The sequence below is a fragment of the Microtus pennsylvanicus genome, chromosome 13 (genome assembly GCF_037038515.1).
Source record: "Microtus pennsylvanicus isolate mMicPen1 chromosome 13, mMicPen1.hap1, whole genome shotgun sequence".
Classification (NCBI taxonomy): domain Eukaryota; kingdom Metazoa; phylum Chordata; class Mammalia; order Rodentia; family Cricetidae; genus Microtus; species Microtus pennsylvanicus.
This window is the reverse complement of record NC_134591.1, coordinates 58,636,359-58,656,344: the sequence shown is the minus strand read 5'-3', so window position 1 is coordinate 58,656,344 and position 19,986 is coordinate 58,636,359. Positions and strand designations below refer to the sequence as shown.

The following is a 19,986-nucleotide window of genomic DNA, read 5'->3' as shown; positions in this document are numbered from 1 at the left end:
TTGAACACTCCTAGGACAGCCCTTTTGGCTACTGATGTAGCCAAGAACTTGATTCCAACAACCAAGAAAGGAAACAGCATCTAAGCAAATATGTAAACCAGTCAGTTTCAACTAAGGTAATTCTAACTGTATGTACAATCCTATTTTCTCTGAGTAGAAATGTTACTTCAAACAGATTTTAACTGGCCTGACTGGTAACTTCCCAGTCAGTTGCTTGGGATGGTTGACTTTCCTGTAAAATGGTTAAAAAGACTGACCTAAGCAAAATATGGACACAGCTGGCCCTAGAGTTCACAGTGACTTCCATTCTATAACACTTAGACAAATACTCACGGCTGCCATCGATAATGGTTGAAGTGGTTGGCAACGAGATCTCCTGGAACTGGGGGGACACAATAGCAACAGGAGGCCGATTCTTACGGGGTTCTGCAAGAGAGTGAGCCAAAAAGAAATGGGAGAGAAAAATTTAAGACTGTAGGAGGGTGGGGCCTATTTGTGTTGATTACAAATCCTTTTCAATGAATGGCTGACGAATGAAGTAGTACCAGACAGGAAATTATCAAGACCAGGCTGCCATTCTAATGGGAGACACCTGCTCAGGCCTGTTCCAAGCCTGACTGTTCCCAAGACCATGCCAACACGGAGCCTGTTAGCCGTGTAGTCTTGACTGACCTTCAACTCACAAACCTGAGAGCTAGACTGAAATATGCATCACTCCATGGCCCTGTGCACTCTTCCAATGTGTCAAGCTTTGGAAAGTACATGGCTGCCAATCGCCACTTCTGGGTTAGCACACAGCTCCACTCATGCTAGTCAAGCGCCTCACCATCGAGCTACAGATCTAGTCTGTGGGTCACACAGTCAATGTCTGGTGAAAAGTCTACTTTGGGTTCAGAGCCCAAGGAATAAACTCTGTTGCCAATAGAAGAAGAAGGTGGCACTGACCTATGCCAGAGCAGGCACTCTCTCCAGCTCCCTGCAAATGTCTGTCCAAATGCAAACTACGAATCCTTACTGTTGTTCTACAGTCTACCAACATGGCTCATTTTAAGAGAATGACAGTATGGATTCAGGACTGAATTTCCAATGGGAGAAAACTGGTAGTGTTTAAAAGAGGTCACCTGAGCCGGGCGATGGTGGCGCACGCCTTTAATCCCAGCACTCAGGAGGCAGAGGTAGGCGGATCTCTGTGAGTTCGAGACCAGCCTGGTCTACAAGAGCTAGTTCCAGGACATGCTCCAAAGCCACAGAGAAACCCTGTTTTGAAAAACCAAAAAAAAAAAAAAAAAAGAAGAAGAAAAAAAAGAGGTCACCTGGTTGGTCACTTGGCTTCTCCAGGACTTCCAGCTCCCTTAGTTTCTTAATTACAACACTGGGTCATCTCTCGGCCCTGGTCACTTGGAGTCTCTGGCAGAAAGTCATTGCTTGGGCCATTCCCATGTCCAGTACACTTTGCTACAATTACTACACTGGACTAGGAATTGCCCAATAAATAGAATATAATGACCCCCCCCCCCCAAAATGAATAGGAATCTCAAAGCCTGAGGCCAAATCTCCCTCTTAGGAGTCCTGCAGAGGGAGCCCTGAGATGGACGCATACCTGGCTTCACTGTCACGTTCACGTAGCCTTCCCCGTGGGCATTCTGACCTTCCACAATCACCTTGAATTCGTACAGGCCTGGAGTCAGCTGACAAAGGAAGACAAGACCCTTTAGATGACTGCAAGGAGGAGAAGCTTTGTTTTAGACAACAGAGCACTTGAGCTTTCTTGGCCTGAATCCTGCACTCTTTTTGGGTCCTGTTCTCAAAGGGGAAAAAGTAAAGTAGCTAAAGGGATTAAAGATAGGTCAAATTAATAAGAAACACATCTTTTAATGTGACTCTTATTACTGGCTGTATCTGGAACAAAAGAAATGTTTCAATCTCTCTATACTCCAATTTTCTTCTCAGAGGAACACTGAAGACCCAACCATCCCACTTATGAAATTAAAAAATCAAGACTTCTAAGAAAAACATCTTATTAAAAACAAAAACAACAAATGGGTAACTGGAGAGATGGCTCAGTGGTTAAGAGCACTGGCTGTTCTTCCAGAAGACCTGGGTTCAGTTCCCAACACCCCCATGGCATCTCGCAATCATCTGTTAACTAAAGTCCCAGGGGATCTGATACCCTCTTCTGGTCTCCTTGGTCACCAGGCATACAAACGGAAGGGAGATATGCATGCAGGAAAATCACCCATATATACAAAAGCTAATTTAATTAAAACAAACAGGGCAATGGTGGCGTACACCTTTAATCCCATCACTTGGGAGACAGAGACAGACAAATCTCTGAGATCAAGGCTGGTCTGGTCTACAAAGTGAGTTCCAGGACAGCCAGGGCTATTACACAGAGAAACCCTGTCTCAGAAAAAACAAATCAAACAAAACCAAAAAAACCCAAAACAAACAAAAAAATCAAATCATGCTTAAATATCTGATTTTCCCTTCCAGTTTCCACCCAGTGTATACATACCACCAGAGAGGAAGCACAGTGAGACCACCACTGTTCCACTATCCAGCAAGCCCTCTAATCCTTGACCACATACAAAAAAAAATAGTTTAATTCAAGCTCATTTCTTTTTTTCTCTTTTTTCTTTTCCTTTCTTTTCTTTGTTTTTTTTTTTTTGTTTGTTTGTTTGTTTGGTTGGTTTTTGTTTTTTTGAGTCAGGGTGTTCTCTTTGCAGCCCTTGCTGTCTTGGAACTTGCTCTGTAGACCAGGCTAGTCTTGAACTCACAGAGATACCCCAGAGTGATGGAATTAAAGGTGATCACCACCATGCTTGGCTTCAACTCATTTCTTCAGAGCCAAACATTACCTGTATTATCCCAGGCCAAATTTCAGAGGTATTGGGACCTAGCTAAAAATCAAGGTATCAAACTTTTTATTGTTTTTTATTTTGTTCAGTTAGCATAAGTAATGTCCCTGATTATGATATAGTCTCTTTAACATTCATTAATCCTAGTGACTATAAAACACTGCAGGAATATATGTATGATAATTCACACAAGAATTCCATATTGCTAGATACTTGAGCGGTTTCCAAGTTTTTGTTATGATTAAAATGAACATCATGGAAGAAAATAAAGATTTTTCCTTATTTTCTTCTTTTTTGTGTGAATACCATTCAGCCAATCTCTCCTCAAAATGCTTTTGTCCCTGGCTTCCACCTTGCTCCCCCCCATGTCCTCTGCCTCACCCCAAACCACTCTCACTGGCTGCCCTGAGCTGTGACTACACCTTTGATTTTAAGCAGATCTGCAAATTTATCTCTTGATCCAGACTTATCTCCTGGTCTCTAGTCCTTTCTTCCAGCTGCCAATGGATCCACTCCACCCAAATGTCCCATATGCACCTCAGTCATATACTCCAAATGACTCAATCACCTATCTGTAAATCTCCTCCAAATTTGGTTTTTCTGTCCTCATTTCCTCTACTCCAAGTCTAAAAGCTAGACTCAGCTTGGACTTCTCTCCCCCAGTACCCCCATCCAGTATCTCAAACTCATCTGATTATCCCCACCCACACCCCCTCTGCCTTGTTCTTCATCCACTCATCACAGCAGTTAGGAATCAAAGTGTGGGCTTTGGGATGGAACGTTCTAGAAACAACCCACCATTTAATGGCTTTGTGAAATCTGGCCAAGCCATTCCCTTTTTAAATTTTTTTTATTTTTTCATTTGTAAAACAGATCTTAATACCTGATATCTTGAGGTTTTATGACAAAAATAATTAAATAAAAGAATTAGCAACATCTCTGTAGATGGCTTCTTGTTTTAATTGTACTTTGGTGTTTTTACTCAGAATCTCAGAATAATATCATTTCCTACCTAAATGTGTCAGTAGACTCCTTATTCATCTCCCCCTTTGCGTCTAATCTCTGCCAATCTGTGGAAGGCCGCATTTCTAAACTGAGAATCTGAACCTCTCACAGGCTCTCTGTTCTATAGAAAATACTCAAGGTAAAGCCACCGAGATGGCTCACAGGTAAAGGCACTTGATGCTGGACCTGACAGCTACACACAGAAAAATAAAGAGCCAAAGGCATTCAAAGTCCTTCCCTGACAGGTGCTCTTCACAGGCCAAACCATGTGGCGTTCCTTCCACCACAGGTCCTGCCTCTGAAAGATTTCTAGCCCAGGGCTTCTGTTGCTGAATTTTCTCTTTCCATGCACCCTTTACCCAGTCAAGAGGGCCCCTTTCAAGACCCAAGTAGGTTAACTCTAAGAAACCCACAGTAAGCCCCAGGACTTCAGTGACCCCACTGATAACCATCAGTGGCCCATTACTGCCCACAAACCCTTTGCTATAATTACTTGCTTCTTATGCTGCCTAAACTCTATTATTCCTAAATATTAAGATTGATGTGAGATTCCCCTCTGTATGCTGTGAACCACTGGTTAATGAATAAAGTTGCTTTGGTTTACCGGCAGGGCAAAATAAAACTAGGCAGAAAAACTAAACTGAATGCTGGGAAAAAGGAGGCAGAGTGAGAGAGATGCCATGTAGCTGCCAAGGGAGAAGAATGCCCACAGGAGCCCACCGGAACTTTGCCAGTAGGCCATGACCTTGTGGTGATGTACAAATGAATAGAGATGGGTTAATTTAAGATGTAAGAGCCAGTTAGAAATATGCATAAGCTAATAGGCCAAGCAGTGTTTTAATTAATATAATTTCTGTGTGATTATTTTGGGTCTGGGTGGCCGGGAAATGAAAGAGCAGCTTCTGTCTACATAAGATTATGATTTTGGCTGGATGTGGTGGCGCACGCCTTTAATCCCAGCACTCCAGAGGCAGAGGCAGAAGCAGATGAATCTCTGAGTTTGAGACCAGTCTGATCTACATAGAGAGACTGTGTCTCCAGGGGAAAAAAAAAAGATTATGATTAATCATTGGGTAATCCCAAGCGGCTGCCATAATATGCAGTGAACTGTCATGGAATGCAGGAGCCGCTGGGCCAAGGGACATGAACATCTTATTGCCCATAACTACTCTGAAGATCCAGTCATGTGGACACAAATAACCTCGCTTATCTGGAACTCTGAAGTGCTTATGTCACCTCACAGAGCTGTTGAGTGTATATTTCCAGCCATCTCTAGCATGCTGTAGTCTTCTCACCAGCAATGAAAATTTGAGAATCGTACACTAAACAAACACTGGCTGTCCGCCATGGAGACTTCTGAAGGATTCACCACTAAAAGATTGTTCTCAGCTTCAGTGTGGCCAGAAACTCTGTATTCCCTGTTTCAGAAAGTCAGGGGCTCTCCCCTCGCCCTGCAGGTGGAAGGAGGCAAACTCACCTTGGACAGTCGGAGGACCTGGGAGTGTCTCCTTTCCATCTCCCCACTGTAGTCTCTGGGATGAGTAATCAGCTGCCAGTCGTAGGTGTAGGTTTCTCCTATAGAAGGGCAGTTAGGAAAACCATGAAAACACGCACCTACACACAAAGAGCTGCCAATAACAAATCGCTTCTACAGCCTGCCAATAAGAAACCTTTTTTAAATCCTGATAAAGCTGTGGCTTTAACATGCTGCCCTAAAGCTGTAGGGAAGCCAACCATTTCCTGAAAGGGCTCTGTTGACTCAGCCACAGACAGGGTCTCTTTCATTCTCTCAATAGTGCTCATTCTGCCCCACACCCACCCTCCAGCCAATCCTCCCTTTAAAAAAAATCAGGTTGTTCATGGTGTCTCTCACTGAAGATACATGCCCTACCAACCACTACAGATGAACTGATTGGGAACAAAGGTCATTTTCTTACAAAACTTCTTTCCCAACAAAGAACAGCAATGACTTCTAAATAACATGGTTCAAAAATAGCATTTTACAGAGTGCTAACAATGCTAGTCTAGCTGAGGTCATCACACCCTGGTGAGTTAAAAGAGCTACTTCATTCCTGCTGAGCTAAATAACACCCTGCAGAAGATGGCAAGGCATGGCCCATTTAAAACAGGCCCCACTGAAATTAATTAAGATCAAATGAAGCAGTAAATGGTCCTCCTTTACAGCTTAGACTGTATTGTTGCATAGCATGAGGGTAGAATCCCGTCATCTATGAGGGACCATCTGCCCCCCCCCAGGAAAGTAATCTTCAGCTGGGGTCAGATGCACCAGGAAAGGTGGGGTGTGAAAGGAGGGCTGCTGGCTGCTCCAGGGAGAGAGAAAACAGTCCACAGCGCTCAGCAAAGCATGGCCACGCTTTTACTTGAGGAGCTCAAATGTTGAACACAACGCCTAATCCTCCAAAACCTGAGAAGCAAATTTTATTTTGTAAGTGTTCCTCCACCAAACTAGCATGATGATCTGGCCTGTGGTCATCTCTAGCTGTTCTCACATATGCACACACAAAAGTCAAATCTGAAGAGGCAGGGGAGCAGCAACAACTAGGACTCATGCTAAGAGATAATTCTTCAAACTGTAATTAAAAAAAAATTTCCCACACAGAAAACATATTCACAATAGCTTGGGAACTGACAATTTCATATATCAAAAGCTAAAAACAGACTTCAAAACAGGATGCTATTCCTAGGCCAGAGATGCTCACGGAATGAGTTGTGCATTAGAGGCAGAAGTTCACCCACAGGTGGGAATGTACACACATAGAGGCTGTAGACAGAATGCTGACAGTCGATCCAGGGCACAGCTTTGAAACCAGACCTTCCAACCTTACAGACATCCGTGTGGGCTGCCACAGTGCAGAAAGGATCCTGCCTCAGTGGCCCCATCTTTTAAAATGAAATTATCTATCTCAGAGAACCAAAGAACTTGGACAGAGGAGAGTAGGGGAATTTAAGCAGAAGTGGAGCACCCACTACTAAGGAAGTGTTTTCCTCTCCTCCTTCCTCAAGGATGACTAAATTCCTTCACCTTGAACATAACACCCAAGGAGGAAAGGAGAGAGCCTCTCTGAAGACAGCGGTTGAGCACTTTCATTCCTGTCTTACTCTGCCTTTGGGAGCATCTCCTCCCACTCCACCTCCACTCCCTGAAGACCCAGCTCCACCAGCTCTTTCTTGAGGACTCTCTCGGCCTTCCTTCCTAGCACATCTCCACTCCTTTGTGCCACCTACCAACTCACAGAAGCACCCTTTATCAGGGACCCCCCACAGCCACCATGCTTGCCCAGGATCCAGAGAGGGCAACAGCAACCAAAGAATGAAGCGCCCTCCTAATAACGACAAGATACCAAGAAACACCTTAACCGTGACTCCAGATGCTTACATCCCAATACAAACACACAAATATGAATAACCAAGACAACAAGCCTCTTCAGAAGCCAGTGATTGCAATAGGCCTTGAGAATTTAGCTGAAGCACAGGACAAGACTTCAAAATTGCAAGTCTAAATATATTCAAGAACCTTAAAGTGGAATAAATGCCTTAATGAAGATTGTGAAAATACAAGTGAATGAAATAATGAAAACGGTTCAACACATGGATGTAGAAATAGTATCACTAAAAAGTAAACAAAACCCAAAGTGAAATAAAACTGGAAATGAAGAACTGAAGATGTTAAACAAAAACCTCAGAGGTGCCAGGCGGTACCTGGAGGTAATGGCACAGGCCTTTAATCCCAGCACTCAGGAGGCAGAAGCAGGCAGATCTCTGAGTTTGAGGCCAGCCTGGCTACAAAGTGAGTTCCAGGGCACCTAAAGATACACAGAGAAACCCTGTCTAGAAAAACCAAAAATAAATAAATAAATAAATAAAGCATAAATAAATTTAAAAAAACCTCAGAGGTAAGCCTCATCAATGGATTATAAAACATAGAAGAGAGAATTTCAGGTCTTGAGGCCAGCCTGGCTACAAAGTGAGTTCCAGGGCACCTAAAGATACACAGAGAAACCCTGTCTAGAAAAACCAAAAATAAATAAATAAATAAATAAATAAAGCATAAATAAATTTAAAAAAACCTCAGAGGTAAGCCTCATCAATGGATTATAAAACATAGAAGAGAGAATTTCAGGTCTTAAGGACAAGGCAGAAGAAATGGACAGTTCATTCAAAAAATAAAACAACAACAACAAAAAGTTAAATCTAAAAAAGAAAAACCAAAATCCAGGAACAAAATGTTCAGGAAATCTGGGACACTATGAAAGAACGAGTCTATAAATAATAGGAAAAGAGGAAGAAGAAGAAACCCAGGTCAAATGTACAGAAAATATTTCTTAAAGATTATATATATATATATATGCATGTATGCCTACATGCCAGAAGAAGGCATCAGATCTCATTCCAGATGGTTGTGAGCCACTATGTGGGCTCTGGGAATTGAACTCAGGACTTCTGGAAGAGGAGCCAGTGCTATTAACCTCGGAGTCGTCTCTCCAGTCTCCACAGAAAATATTTTTAAAAATTGTACAAGAAAATCTCCCCAATCTATCAAGGTACAAGAAGAATATGGAACACCAATAGATTGGACCAGAAAAGAAATTCCCAATAATGCATAATAATGAAAACATTGAATGTATGAACAAGGACAGAAAATTAAAAGTTTGCAAAGAAAAAAAGACCAACTCCTACATAAACATAGGCCCATTAGAACAACACCCAACTTGTCGATGAAGGGCCTGGACAGATGCACTACTAACTCTGAGATGCCAGCTTGGACTACCATACCCAGCAGAGCCATTGATTAAAATCAACAAATAAAGAAAACATTCCACAATAAAACCAAACTTAAGCAATTTCTATTTACTAGTTCATCTCTACAAGGACATTAGAAGAAAACCCCCAATCTGAAGAGGTTAACCACACTCAAGAAGACACAGGAATACACACTCCCAGAAGAGGACATTAAAGGGGAATGACGACTACACTGTAACTACAAACTCACAAGACCCAATAAACACTGCTCACTGAAAACCCTAATACTGCAATAATAACACAGACTATAAGACTGGGTCAGAAAACAGGATTCATCTTTCTGCTGCATCTAAGAAAACACACCTTGCCATCAAGTATAGTTACTATGGCAGGGTAAAAGGACATAAGAAGGTATCCTAAGATGCCAGCAGGCAGAGTTTTAATATGAGACCACAAAAACAAAACAAAAAACAAATGAGAGAACCTACACAGAAGAGCTAGGGAAGAATATAACATAATCATTAAAGGAAAAAATCCAAGAGGATACTGAAGTTCTAAACATTTATACACCAAACATAATTTTATACACCAATCATAAAAGAAACATTACTACAGCTAAAACAGGACAGATGCATGTGCAAACTCACAGAGACTGTGTCAGTGTGGACAAACCTGTACAGGTTCAAGCCAGATGAGGTCCAGGCACTGAAAGAGGGAAGTGGACACTGGGACCCACCCTTAAGCAAGAAGCCATCTGCAATTGATACTCCTGGCAAAGGGACAATCAGTTTCCTCCAGTGGCGTGCCCTAGGTATATCAACCACACACTAAGGGCATACCCAGCAAAACAAACTCAATGGCATTTTTAATGGACTTCATTTCATTTTGCTTTGTTTGGGGCATTTTTTGTCTTATTGGTCTTTTTATGTGGGTTTTTGTTGTTGTTGTTTTTTTAAAAATATTTTTATGGTTTATTTAACTTTATTTTATGTGCATTGGTGTGAAGGTGTCAGATCCCCTGGAACTAGATCTTCAGACAGTTGTGAGCTGCCATGTGGGTGCTGGGAATTGAACCCGGGTCCTCTGGAAGAGCAGTCAGTGCTCTTAACCACCGAGCCATCTCTCCAGCCCTGTTGTTGTTGTTTTTTGAGACAAGGTTTCTCTGTGGCTTTGGAGCCTGTCCCGGAACTAGCTCTTGTAGACCAGGCTGGCCTCGAACTCACAGAGATCCTCCTGCCTCTGCCTCCCGAGTGCTGGGATTAAAGGTGTGCGCCACCACTGCCCAGCATGTGTTTATTTTTTTAATTTTGTTTGGTGGTTCTTTCTTTTTTCCTTTTATCTATTTATTCATATATTCTGTGTATATGGGTGCTCTGCCTTCATGCACATCAGAAGAAGGAATATGATCCCATTACAGATGGCTATGAGCCACCAGGGAGTTGCTGGGAACTGAGCTCAGGACCTCTGGAAGAGCTCTTAAATGTTCTTAACTACTGAGTCATCTCTCCAACCTTATTTTTTTAATATTTATTTATTTTATGTGTATGATTGTTCCAACTGTATGTATGCCTGCATGCCAGAAGAGGGCATCAGATCCTATCACAGATGGTTGTGAGCCACCATGTGGTTGCTGGGAATTGAACTCAGGACCTCTGGAAGAGCAGCCAGTGCTCTTAACTTCTGAACCATCTCTCCAGCCTTCCAGCCCTCCAGCCCTGTTTTTTTGGGACAAGGTTTCTCTGTGTCATCTTGGCTGTCCTGGAACTAGTTCTGTAGACGAAGCTGTTCTCAAATTTGTTGTTTCTTGTTTGTTTTTGTATTTTGTCTGATTTTGTTCTTGAAAGAGGGAGGAAAATAAGAGTATAAATATATAAAATAAGGGAGATCTGGGAGAAATTGGAAGAGAGGAAAAACATGATCAAAATATATTACGTGAAAAATTTTTTCAATAAAAAAAAAGTGGAGTGACCTAATAAGGAAATGTTACTTCAAGAACAAAAATACAGAGTGGAACAGGGTTCCAGCTCTGGAAAAATATATTTGGCATGCATATACTACTTAGTATTAGACTCCCACACTGAGAATATTGAATTCAACCACACGCACACCTTTGATCCCAGTACTTGGGAAGCAAAGGAAGGTGATTCTCAATGAGTTCAAAACCAACCAGAACTACACAATGAGACTGTCTCAAAAACAATGAAGAACGCATTCCAAAAAGATTTTATTTTCATTATTTTTAAATTATGTGCAGTATGTGTCTGTGTGGGGGTGTGTGCACATGAGTGCAGGTGCCCTACAGGCCAGAGGCATCAGATCCGATGGAGCTGGAGTTAAATGTGATTATGATTCACCCAATGTAGGTGCTGGGAACTGAATGCACATCCTCTGGATGAGCAGAACATGATCTTAACCACTGAGTAGTTTCTCCAGACCCAACAACAAAAAATAAGAGAATCAGAAACACACAAACATAAACTGGAAGGGCTTGTCCTGAAAGAGGAAGAGCATTTTACTTGGTCAGCCTTTTAAAGTAAGACACAAGCCAAACCCTTCCTGTCATAGGAGATCATAAAAGATCTTCTGTGTATTCCTTGTTCTAGAACTGGCTCTTGTAGACCAGGCTGGCTTCGAACTCACAGAAATCCGCCTGCCTCTGCCTCCCAAGTGCTGGGATTAAAGGTACGAAGCATACACCACCACCCAGATGAGATTATGGCTGTTTATGAGTCAAATTTGGTATATTAACACACACTTAAAAGATGAAATGGATGTTCATATTATAAGATTTGAAACAGTGAATTTACCACCAACTCCTTATTTTTTAAAATCAAATATCATTATATATGTGTATGTATGTATATATATATATATATATATGTATGTATGTGTGTATACATATATATAATTTTTTTTTAAGTTTCTAGAGAAAGGTTTCTCTGGGTAGCCCTGGCTGTCCTGTAACTCGCCTGTAGACCAGGCTGGCCTTGAACTCACAGAGATCTGCCTGCCTCTGCCTCCTGAGTGCTGGGATTAAAGGTATGTACTACCATGCCTAGTGGTCACCAACTCTCTTATATGACTTATAAATATAAATTTTATTTGCCATTTTGAAGCTTGTGCTTTCTTTTTCTTTAAAATCTTTTTGTTAAACTTACCTCTCCACCTCCTCTGTGTGTGTGTGTGTGTGTGTGTGTGTGTGTGTGTGTGTGTGTGTGTGTACAGGCACACGTAGGTGACAGGACAATCTGTAAGAGTCAGTTTTCTCCTTTCATCATGTGGGTTCTGGGACTTGAACTTGGGTCATCAGGTTTGGTGGTAAGAACCTTTACACACTGAACCATCTTGCCAGTCCTGACTTTCTCAAGTAACAATCTATATTAGCAATCATCTTGAATAATTTCAAGGTCTGCACCTGTTATTTACTAATTGTTTAGCCAAAATAAATGGTATATCTGAGTCTTTGTTCCATCCTTTCTCCCCCTACCAAGTGTTCTACCACTGAGTTATACTTCAGCCTGGTTGTCCCCTATGGACACAACACAATCTTATATAAAGACTCACAATAAAGAGCGTCGGCTAGGCACTGGAGAAGTCACTTACATACCGTCACATTTGGTCCTTTCAGGTCATATTGTAAAACAGGGATTATTGTTCCTAGTTTTACTGAGAAATAAAAACCTAGGAGTAATTTGCTGAAAATCCTTGAATGGCATCGAAGCCTACAGGACCAGGCTGGAGAGCAGCTCCATGACAAAGCACCTGTGTAGCATGTGTGAGACCCAGCATGCTAAAGAAAGCAGAGTCTCTGCTCTCCAGCTGTAGGAACATCCCCTCCTGTGCTGCCTGCAGATTTGTGTGCCCACATGCCACATCCTGTCTTCACAGGGTTGTTCCAAAAGCAAATGCACTGAAGCTTGTAGCTACCAATGCAAACACAATTGTGTTTCCCAAAAGCTTACCTTGTTCTGGTTCTGGGAGAACGTAGGCATTTAGCTGAACTTCATTCTTAGGCAGGGTGATCTGGACACTCTTCCCAGCAGACACCACCAGTTCCTTTACAGCTGGAACCAAGTGACCACACGGTGAGCAGAAGCACACCCAGACCGCTCTCTCCAGCCACCACCTTCATCTGCTACTTGTCTACTCTCGAATCCCCTCAAGTTTCCATTGGAAAGGGTCTCTCGAGGTTATCAGAAAGCTGCTTCTGAGATTTGCTCCCCACCTCAGGCTGGGGGCACTCACTCCTGCTGACTGCCTCCACATTAAAGCTCTCACAACACCAGACAGAGCTCAGGGCTCTGATTTCTTCTGTACTGCACTAATGTCTGTCTCCACATCTGCTTTATATACTACTTTCCCAAGAGTCCAAATTCTGCTTCAATGACCACTTTTATCAGGTGAATACCTTTTTCTTAAAGCATACAAATAACAAAGGATAAGGTCAGTCAGAAGGCCCACCTTTTCCAGTTTCTGTGACTACCAACTCATTGTTCACAGGTTAAGATTATTCCAAGATTCTTAATTCCTTTCCCACTTGTGTCCCACCTTACCCAGCCCATCCGGTCTTGCTATGACATATCCATCAATCTCTTGCCTCCCACACAAAGGCCTAAGCTGGCATAGGAGAACCACATGGACTCACCTTTCCAACCCAGTCCTGCCTTCCCTCTCAGCATCACAGAAGCGTGGAGCCTCTGGGAAGCACATGGAGGCTGCTGCAGCTGTTGGCTCAAGTGGGATGTTTACCTTTCCTGTATTCTACTTTGTTTCTAATTTAAACTGTCTCCTCTCCAAGAGTTCTTTCCAGATCACTGCATTTCTGATCTACTTTTTGAGTCATTTCTGCATTTCTGGAACTCCCAAATCAGCACAAAGCTGTGTGCTGCTCACACTATTGCCACCGATCTCCTGTGTGTCTGTGTTTCTCAACTTTGGCATTATTGATATTTTGCATCAAACAATTGTTAGGGGGCTGGGGAAAGCAGATGGTTTACACCCACTTAAAACCACTGATTCAGTCTTCCGGCAATAGCTGTTTACTGAAGGCCTTGCAGACTGGTCAGCTTGTATTCTAAGGCTGGGCGTGAAAAGGGATTCCTGAACAAATAAGGAGCTTGAGGTTAATCTGCCTCTGCTCAGGAACATTGCCATAACCTTTATGAAACTGTAACCTGCAGCTGCCCCAGGAGATGGAACTTTGGGGGGGGGGTCATTATACTCAGTATAACTGACCAAATCTGGCTAGTCAATACAGCAAAAGCCAAACACTTCAGTTTCATAGACACTCCACAGGCTTTCTCCTGAACACAGAAATCTCATGTGGCTTCAGGACTGGAACAGTGTCATGTTTCATTAAAAGCAAAGGAGACCCCAGAAAACCAAAAGTGGAGAGGAAAAAAGAAGAAGAAGAAGAAGAGGAGGAGGAGGAGGAGGAAGAGGAGGAGGAGGAGGAGGAGGAGGAGGAGGAAGAAGAAGAAGAAGAAGAAGAAGAAGAAGAAGAAGAAGAAGAAGAAGAAGAAGAAGAAGAGAAGAAGAAGAAGAAGAAGAGAAGAAGAAGAAGAAGAAGAAGAAGAAGAAGAAGAAGAAGAAGAAGAAGAAGAAGGGAAGAAGAAGAAGAAGAAGAAGAAGAAGAAGAAGAAGAAGAAGAAGAAGAAGAAGAAGAAGAAGAAGAAGAAGAAGAAGAAGAAGAAGAAAGAAGAAAGAAGAAGAAGAAGAAGAAGTGTTCACTGGTTTTGCCTTGCTGATGGACTATCTCTCTCTACTTGGTCCCTCAGTCCTGCACCATCAGGCAGAATTGGTAAGGCTCTAGGCCTAAGCCCCTTCCCATGCTTGTCCTGAGAATCAGGTGGCAAACGTCTGACCCATAGCCAGGCGTCTGGGAGGCAGAGGGGCACATCAACACTGCCTCCCTGCACATCTGTTTCTTCATTCTTAGCACCACCCGTCATACCGCCCCATTTAGTTACTTAGTTAGGTTTTTGCTTGTTTGTTTGTTTGAGATGGTCTCACATAGCTCAAGTTTGTCTCAAGCTCACACACAGTCAAGGGTGATTTTGACTTCCTGGTTCTCCTGCCTTCACCCCCAGATAACAGGTGTACACAGCATCCCCAGCACAGCTTGTGCCTTCAGGTCACAGTGGCTCTGAGAAAATGGATTCCACCAACTCTCCCAAGTAGGCAGCTGTTGAGATAGGGACCTGGGGCTCCAAACCCACACTTTCAGGGGCACAGACAGGGTCATGTACAACAGTCAGGCGTGCCTCCTCTGTTGTCTCTAAATGAGAAGACTTGAATCAAAATCTCCACTTTCTCCTCTCACCTCCAAGGACAGGAACAGTGAGCCTCACCTGGGTATGGTGCTGAGGTGCTCTGGGAAGAGGCCTGGGGCGTAGGGGTAGCATAGCTGTAGGAGGGGACCACTGGAAGAGGAGGATCGGTTGGGCTGTGCTCAGTGCTTTTTACTTGCTGAGTACTGGATGTAGGACTGGAATGCTCTGATGGTTCAGGATGGACGGACACATTCTTTGGAAAATCAGGAGTCTGTGTAGTATGGTCAGTGGTGATGGGACTGGAAACTGTGACGACTTTGTGGACCTAAAGAAACATGAAAGATTAACTTTAGTGAGCAAGTTACACACTCACTGGGGTGGGCTCATGAAATGGTATCCAAAACATGGAAGAAATCAATCTTACCACCCAAAGTCAAATAGTGTTAAATCTGGATGCCTGCCAGATATGTGAAAGCCCTGGGTTTGATCCTCAGACCATAAATTACAGACAAAAAATAAAATAAGCTGGGCATGGAGACTCTCATCTAAATTTCTGGCACTCAGGAAGCTGAGGCAAAGAGTTTTTGACAAGAATCTGAGGCTAGCTTGGGCTATGGAATAAGAACCTGTCTCAAAAAACAAAACAAAACAAAACAAAACATAAACAAAAAAACCAGGGAGTTCAAGCAATGCCTCAGCAGTTCAGAGTGCTGGTTGTTCCTTCAGAAGACCTGGGCTCAATTCAATCAATGGTGATTTCAATTTCAAGAATCCAAAAACCCTCTTCTAGCCTCTGTGGGACCAGGCACACATACGGTGTACAAACACATGCAAGCAAAACACCCATAAACATTAAAGAATTTTTAAACTTAAAAATGACCAAGGGGGCTGAAGAGATGGATCAGCGATTAAGAGCATTGCCTGCTCTTCCAAAGGTCCTGAGTTCAATTCCCAGCAACCACATGGTGGCTCACAACCATCTGGAATGAGGTCTGGTGCCCTCTTCTGGCCTGCAGGCATACATGTAGACTGAATATTGTATACATAATTAAATAAATATTAAAAAAACGACCAAATATTATGCTCAGCTAACAGGAGAAAACAAACTAAAAGCATAATAAGGTCAAACAGTAAATATTCCTATAAAAGTCACGATGAACCAAAGAAGTAACTGAGAACATGTCATGTTTTCTCTCTTGAAGGATTCTGGGCAAGAAGAGTCCTAAGCTGAGTTTTATAAGGGGAACAGCTGTTTACCACACAAAGGGGTAGAGAAGGAACACAGGCACAGACATGAAATTAGCATAGAGCAGTTGGGGACTAAAAGCCATAAGCACAGCAAGAGGCAGGAAGCAATGGGGATGAGCTGGAAGACAGGGAGAGCAGAGGCACACTGATGAATGCTAAAGGACCATATGCAGAGAACGGCACAGTCAAGTGTTTGTCCAGGTCACGCTGCGTTGCTGGGGCTCAAAGCAGCACAGTGACAACAGGACCACCACCTCATTCAACCAACGAGGAATGGGTAGGGATCCTTACAAATCAACTTACTGGAAACAATTCACATCAGAACATGAGGTCAAGTTTTGACAAATGCACACACCCACATAACAACAACTTAGAGACAGAACATCTCCGTCAGCCCCAAGGGTTCACTGATGTCCTTTTCATTATGTCCCTGCCTCCACCTCCAGACTCAGGCAGCCACTGATTTGTTTTGTCACAGAAAGACTAGTTTGTGTTTTCTCACACTTTCTATAAAAGGAACCGTATGTACTCTATCTTTATTTCTAGCTGTGTTCACTCAACAAGGTTTTGAGATTAGCCCATGGTACTGAATGTATTGGTAGTACTTTTTTTTATTTTACTGAACACTATTTTATTACAGATATATCAAAATTTATTTTCCATTCATTTACTGGTAGAGATTTAAGTTGTTTTCAGTCCCCAGATGTTATAAAGAAAGCTGCTATAAATGTTTGGATATAAATATATTTTTTTACAAACAAGTTTTTTGGTTTTTTTTGTTTTTTGGTTTTTTGAGACAGGGTTTCTCTGTGGTTTTGGAGCCTGTCCTGGAACTAGCTCTTGTAGACCAGGCTGGTCTTGAACTCACAGAGATCCTCCTACCTCTGCCTCCCGAGTGCTGGGATTAAAGGCGTGCGCCACCACCGCCCGGCCTTTTTGTTTTGTTTTTGAGACAGGATCTCATTATGTAACCCTGGATGTTCTAGAACTCGCTATGTAAACCAGGTTGGTTTTGAACTCACAGAGATTTGCCTGCCTTTGCCTCTAGAATGCTAAGATTTGTGTCTGGCCCAATTTTCACTGTTAAATATTTAGGAGTAGAACTGCTGACTATACTTACTGAATGTTTGACTTTTCTTTCTTTTGTTTGTTTTTTGTTTGTTTGCTTGCTTTGTTTTGTTTTTGAGACAGGATCTCTCTGTGTAACAGCTTTAGCTATCTTGGAACTCATTTTGTAGACCACCAGGCTAGCTTCGAACTCACCTGTCTCTGCCTCCCAAGTGCTAGGATTAAAGGTGTGAGCCACCACAGCCAGCATGTTTAACTTTCTGAATGGTTAGCTAAACAGTTGATAGTTAATGTCAGCTTACACTCCCACAGCAAAGTACAAGAGCTCCAGGCCACAGCTTCCCCAATTCCTGTTCTGTATCTCCTTGTCATTCTAGTGGCTTCCACAGGGAGCCTCCTTCCTTCACTAATGATGCTGGAGATATTTTCATGTGCCTACTGACCATTTTTTTTCCTTGGATGAGGTCTGATCAAATCTTTGTCCATTTTAAAGGCTTTCTTAAGGTATAATTGACACAAAAGATATTTAATCTTATACTTGGTCAAATTTGAACAGATTTGAACAACTATGAAATCATCAATTCTCCACAGAGAAACCCTGTCTCGAAAAACCAAAAAAAAAAAAAAAAAAAAAAAAAGAAATCATCAATTCAAATGAGCTTCCAAAGATCCCACATTCCTTTGCACTCCCTTCCCCTCCCCACCTACAGTCACCAAGCAGCACCCTCTACTTACTCACTAACAATCACTTTCCATTCTAGAATGTCACATGAAGACAGGGTCTCACTATGTAACCCAGCTGGCTTCCACTCTATGATCCTCCTGCCTCCGCCTGCCTGCCTAGTGAATGTCACCCTATGTCAAAGAATTTTGACCTTTCCTCCTCCTCTTCCCTTTCTCTCCCTGACCCCTCTCTGTTTTCAAACCCAAGGCCTCACACAGACTAGCCCACTGTTCTACCATTGAGTTCAGTTCATGCTTTTGTAAAAATGTGTGTGGTGGCACATGCCTTTAATACCAGCACTTGGGAGGCAGAGACAGATGCAGAGGCAGGAGGATTACTGCAAGTTCAAGGCCAGGCACGGCTACACGGTGAGACCATACCTCAAAATAAATAAAAGAACAAACTTTCAATAGTTCAAAAGTTGCTGAGGAAATTGTGTAGCATGCCCATTTATTTGGGCATTCTAGGTATCCTATGACCTTACCAACATTTGCTGTGAACTAGTTTTAGATTCATTTCTAAAGGTGGGGTCAGCATTATAGTGGTATATTATTTGTGTTTTAATAAATAAAGCTTGCCTGGAGACCAGAACACAAACAGTCACACTAATCAGCCATACAGACCAGGCAGTGGTGGCACACACCTTTAATCCCAGCAGCTACACTAGTTAGTCATAGAGGCCAGGCAGCGATGGTACACGCCTTTATAGATGAGACAGGAACTCTCTATTTCAGTCTGAAGACTTCATAGATGTAAGAGCTCTCTAATGGCTAGATGCTTTGCTTCTTTGATCTTCAGGTTGAACCCCAATATCTGTCTCTGGGTTTTTATTATTCACGTTACAGTTGATGCCCGTCTGGGGTACAATTTACGAAAAAGCCATTTGTCTGTGGCTTTTATCCACCAGGACAGGCCAGATCTGCATGTGGGGCTCTGCCCCACCCAGCTAGGCTTTCTTTTCTTTTTTATCCAAGCCTCTGAGCGAGTTTGGGATTTTCCTGTTATAGCTCTCTGAAACAGTCTCCAGTTGCCACCCAAACTCCAGAAGCACCAGGGCTCCAAAAGCAACAGGACTCACATGCTCTTGACTAGCTCCCCCCACCCCCTTCCCTATCCTCCTCCCTCTTTCCCCTCCCCCACACCTACCATACATGCTCCCCTCACACAACAATCTTCGGTGCATTTTTCAGACAGCCAATGCTCATGTTCTCGTTCTCTTGTTCTCGTTCTCTCTCTCTCTCTCTCTCTCTCTCTCTCTCTCTCTCTCTCTCTCTCCCTCCCTCCTTCCCTCCCTCTCTCTCTCCATCCTGGGTTGCAGGCTCTCCCTGAACTGTAATGTCAATTGTAAATATTAGCAGTTTCTGTCATTTTTGTCATCATTTTTGTCTTATCACTAAAAAAGTTAGTTAATCTGAGTGCTAGGATACAGGCCTTAGAAAAATTTAATAAAACAGATCACATTAATATTCAAATCCAGACAGAGGAGCTTTAATCCGAGAGCCAAATTCTACATCACATTGTAATAATAGAGAGGAATGGCCTAAGGTTTTCAGACAACCAACCTTAACACATCCAGTAACCTTATAGGAAATGCCAAATGTCAGAGGCTCTATTACAGATAACTGAACTCCTAGGCCAATGTTAGAATTTAAGGAGATTCCAGGAAACAACAGTCTCATATGGCATGCATTCACCTTTTGTGAAGCAAATGTTAAACTTGTGGTCAGTTTGTAATAGAATTATCCCTAATGATTGAATAGATTTGGTTGAAGGTGTTTTAGAGCCTGGTCCACAATTACAATGGAATACCTGGCTCAAATAAGAGGCTAATTTAATAATAGTGGAATAAAGTTAGAGGTATGGAAATCTACCAAGATCAAATTCTTGGAAAAGAAGACTATGCTACTATAGAAAGGTAGGCTGTATATGATGTCCACACCCTGGGTCTATGACACGCAGCAGCTTTGAATAATTAAGACAAAATTGGAGAAATAGGAAAGAAAATTGAGTCATTTACTAAAGTTATACAAGAGGGCCCAAAGGAAGCCTT

At 42.5% G+C, this 19,986-nt stretch overlaps 1 protein-coding gene across 3 annotated transcripts in view; it reads right to left on the bottom strand.

The window, feature by feature from the left end:
• The window catches only part of Kiaa0319l (KIAA0319 like), a 107,000-nt gene that overhangs the window by 26,630 nt on the left and 60,384 nt on the right, over positions 1–19,986 (bottom strand). For all 3 annotated transcript variants that reach the window (XM_075944952.1, XM_075944951.1, XM_075944953.1), the window contains exons 4-8: positions 14,975–15,221; positions 12,587–12,688; positions 5,341–5,438; positions 1,601–1,688; positions 334–426 (exon numbers count right to left, since the gene is read on the bottom strand). In XM_075944952.1, the coding sequence (XP_075801067.1) occupies positions 334–426; positions 1,601–1,688; positions 5,341–5,438; positions 12,587–12,688; positions 14,975–15,221 (628 nt within the window). The remainder of the gene's footprint in view (positions 1–333; positions 427–1,600; positions 1,689–5,340; positions 5,439–12,586; positions 12,689–14,974; positions 15,222–19,986) is intronic.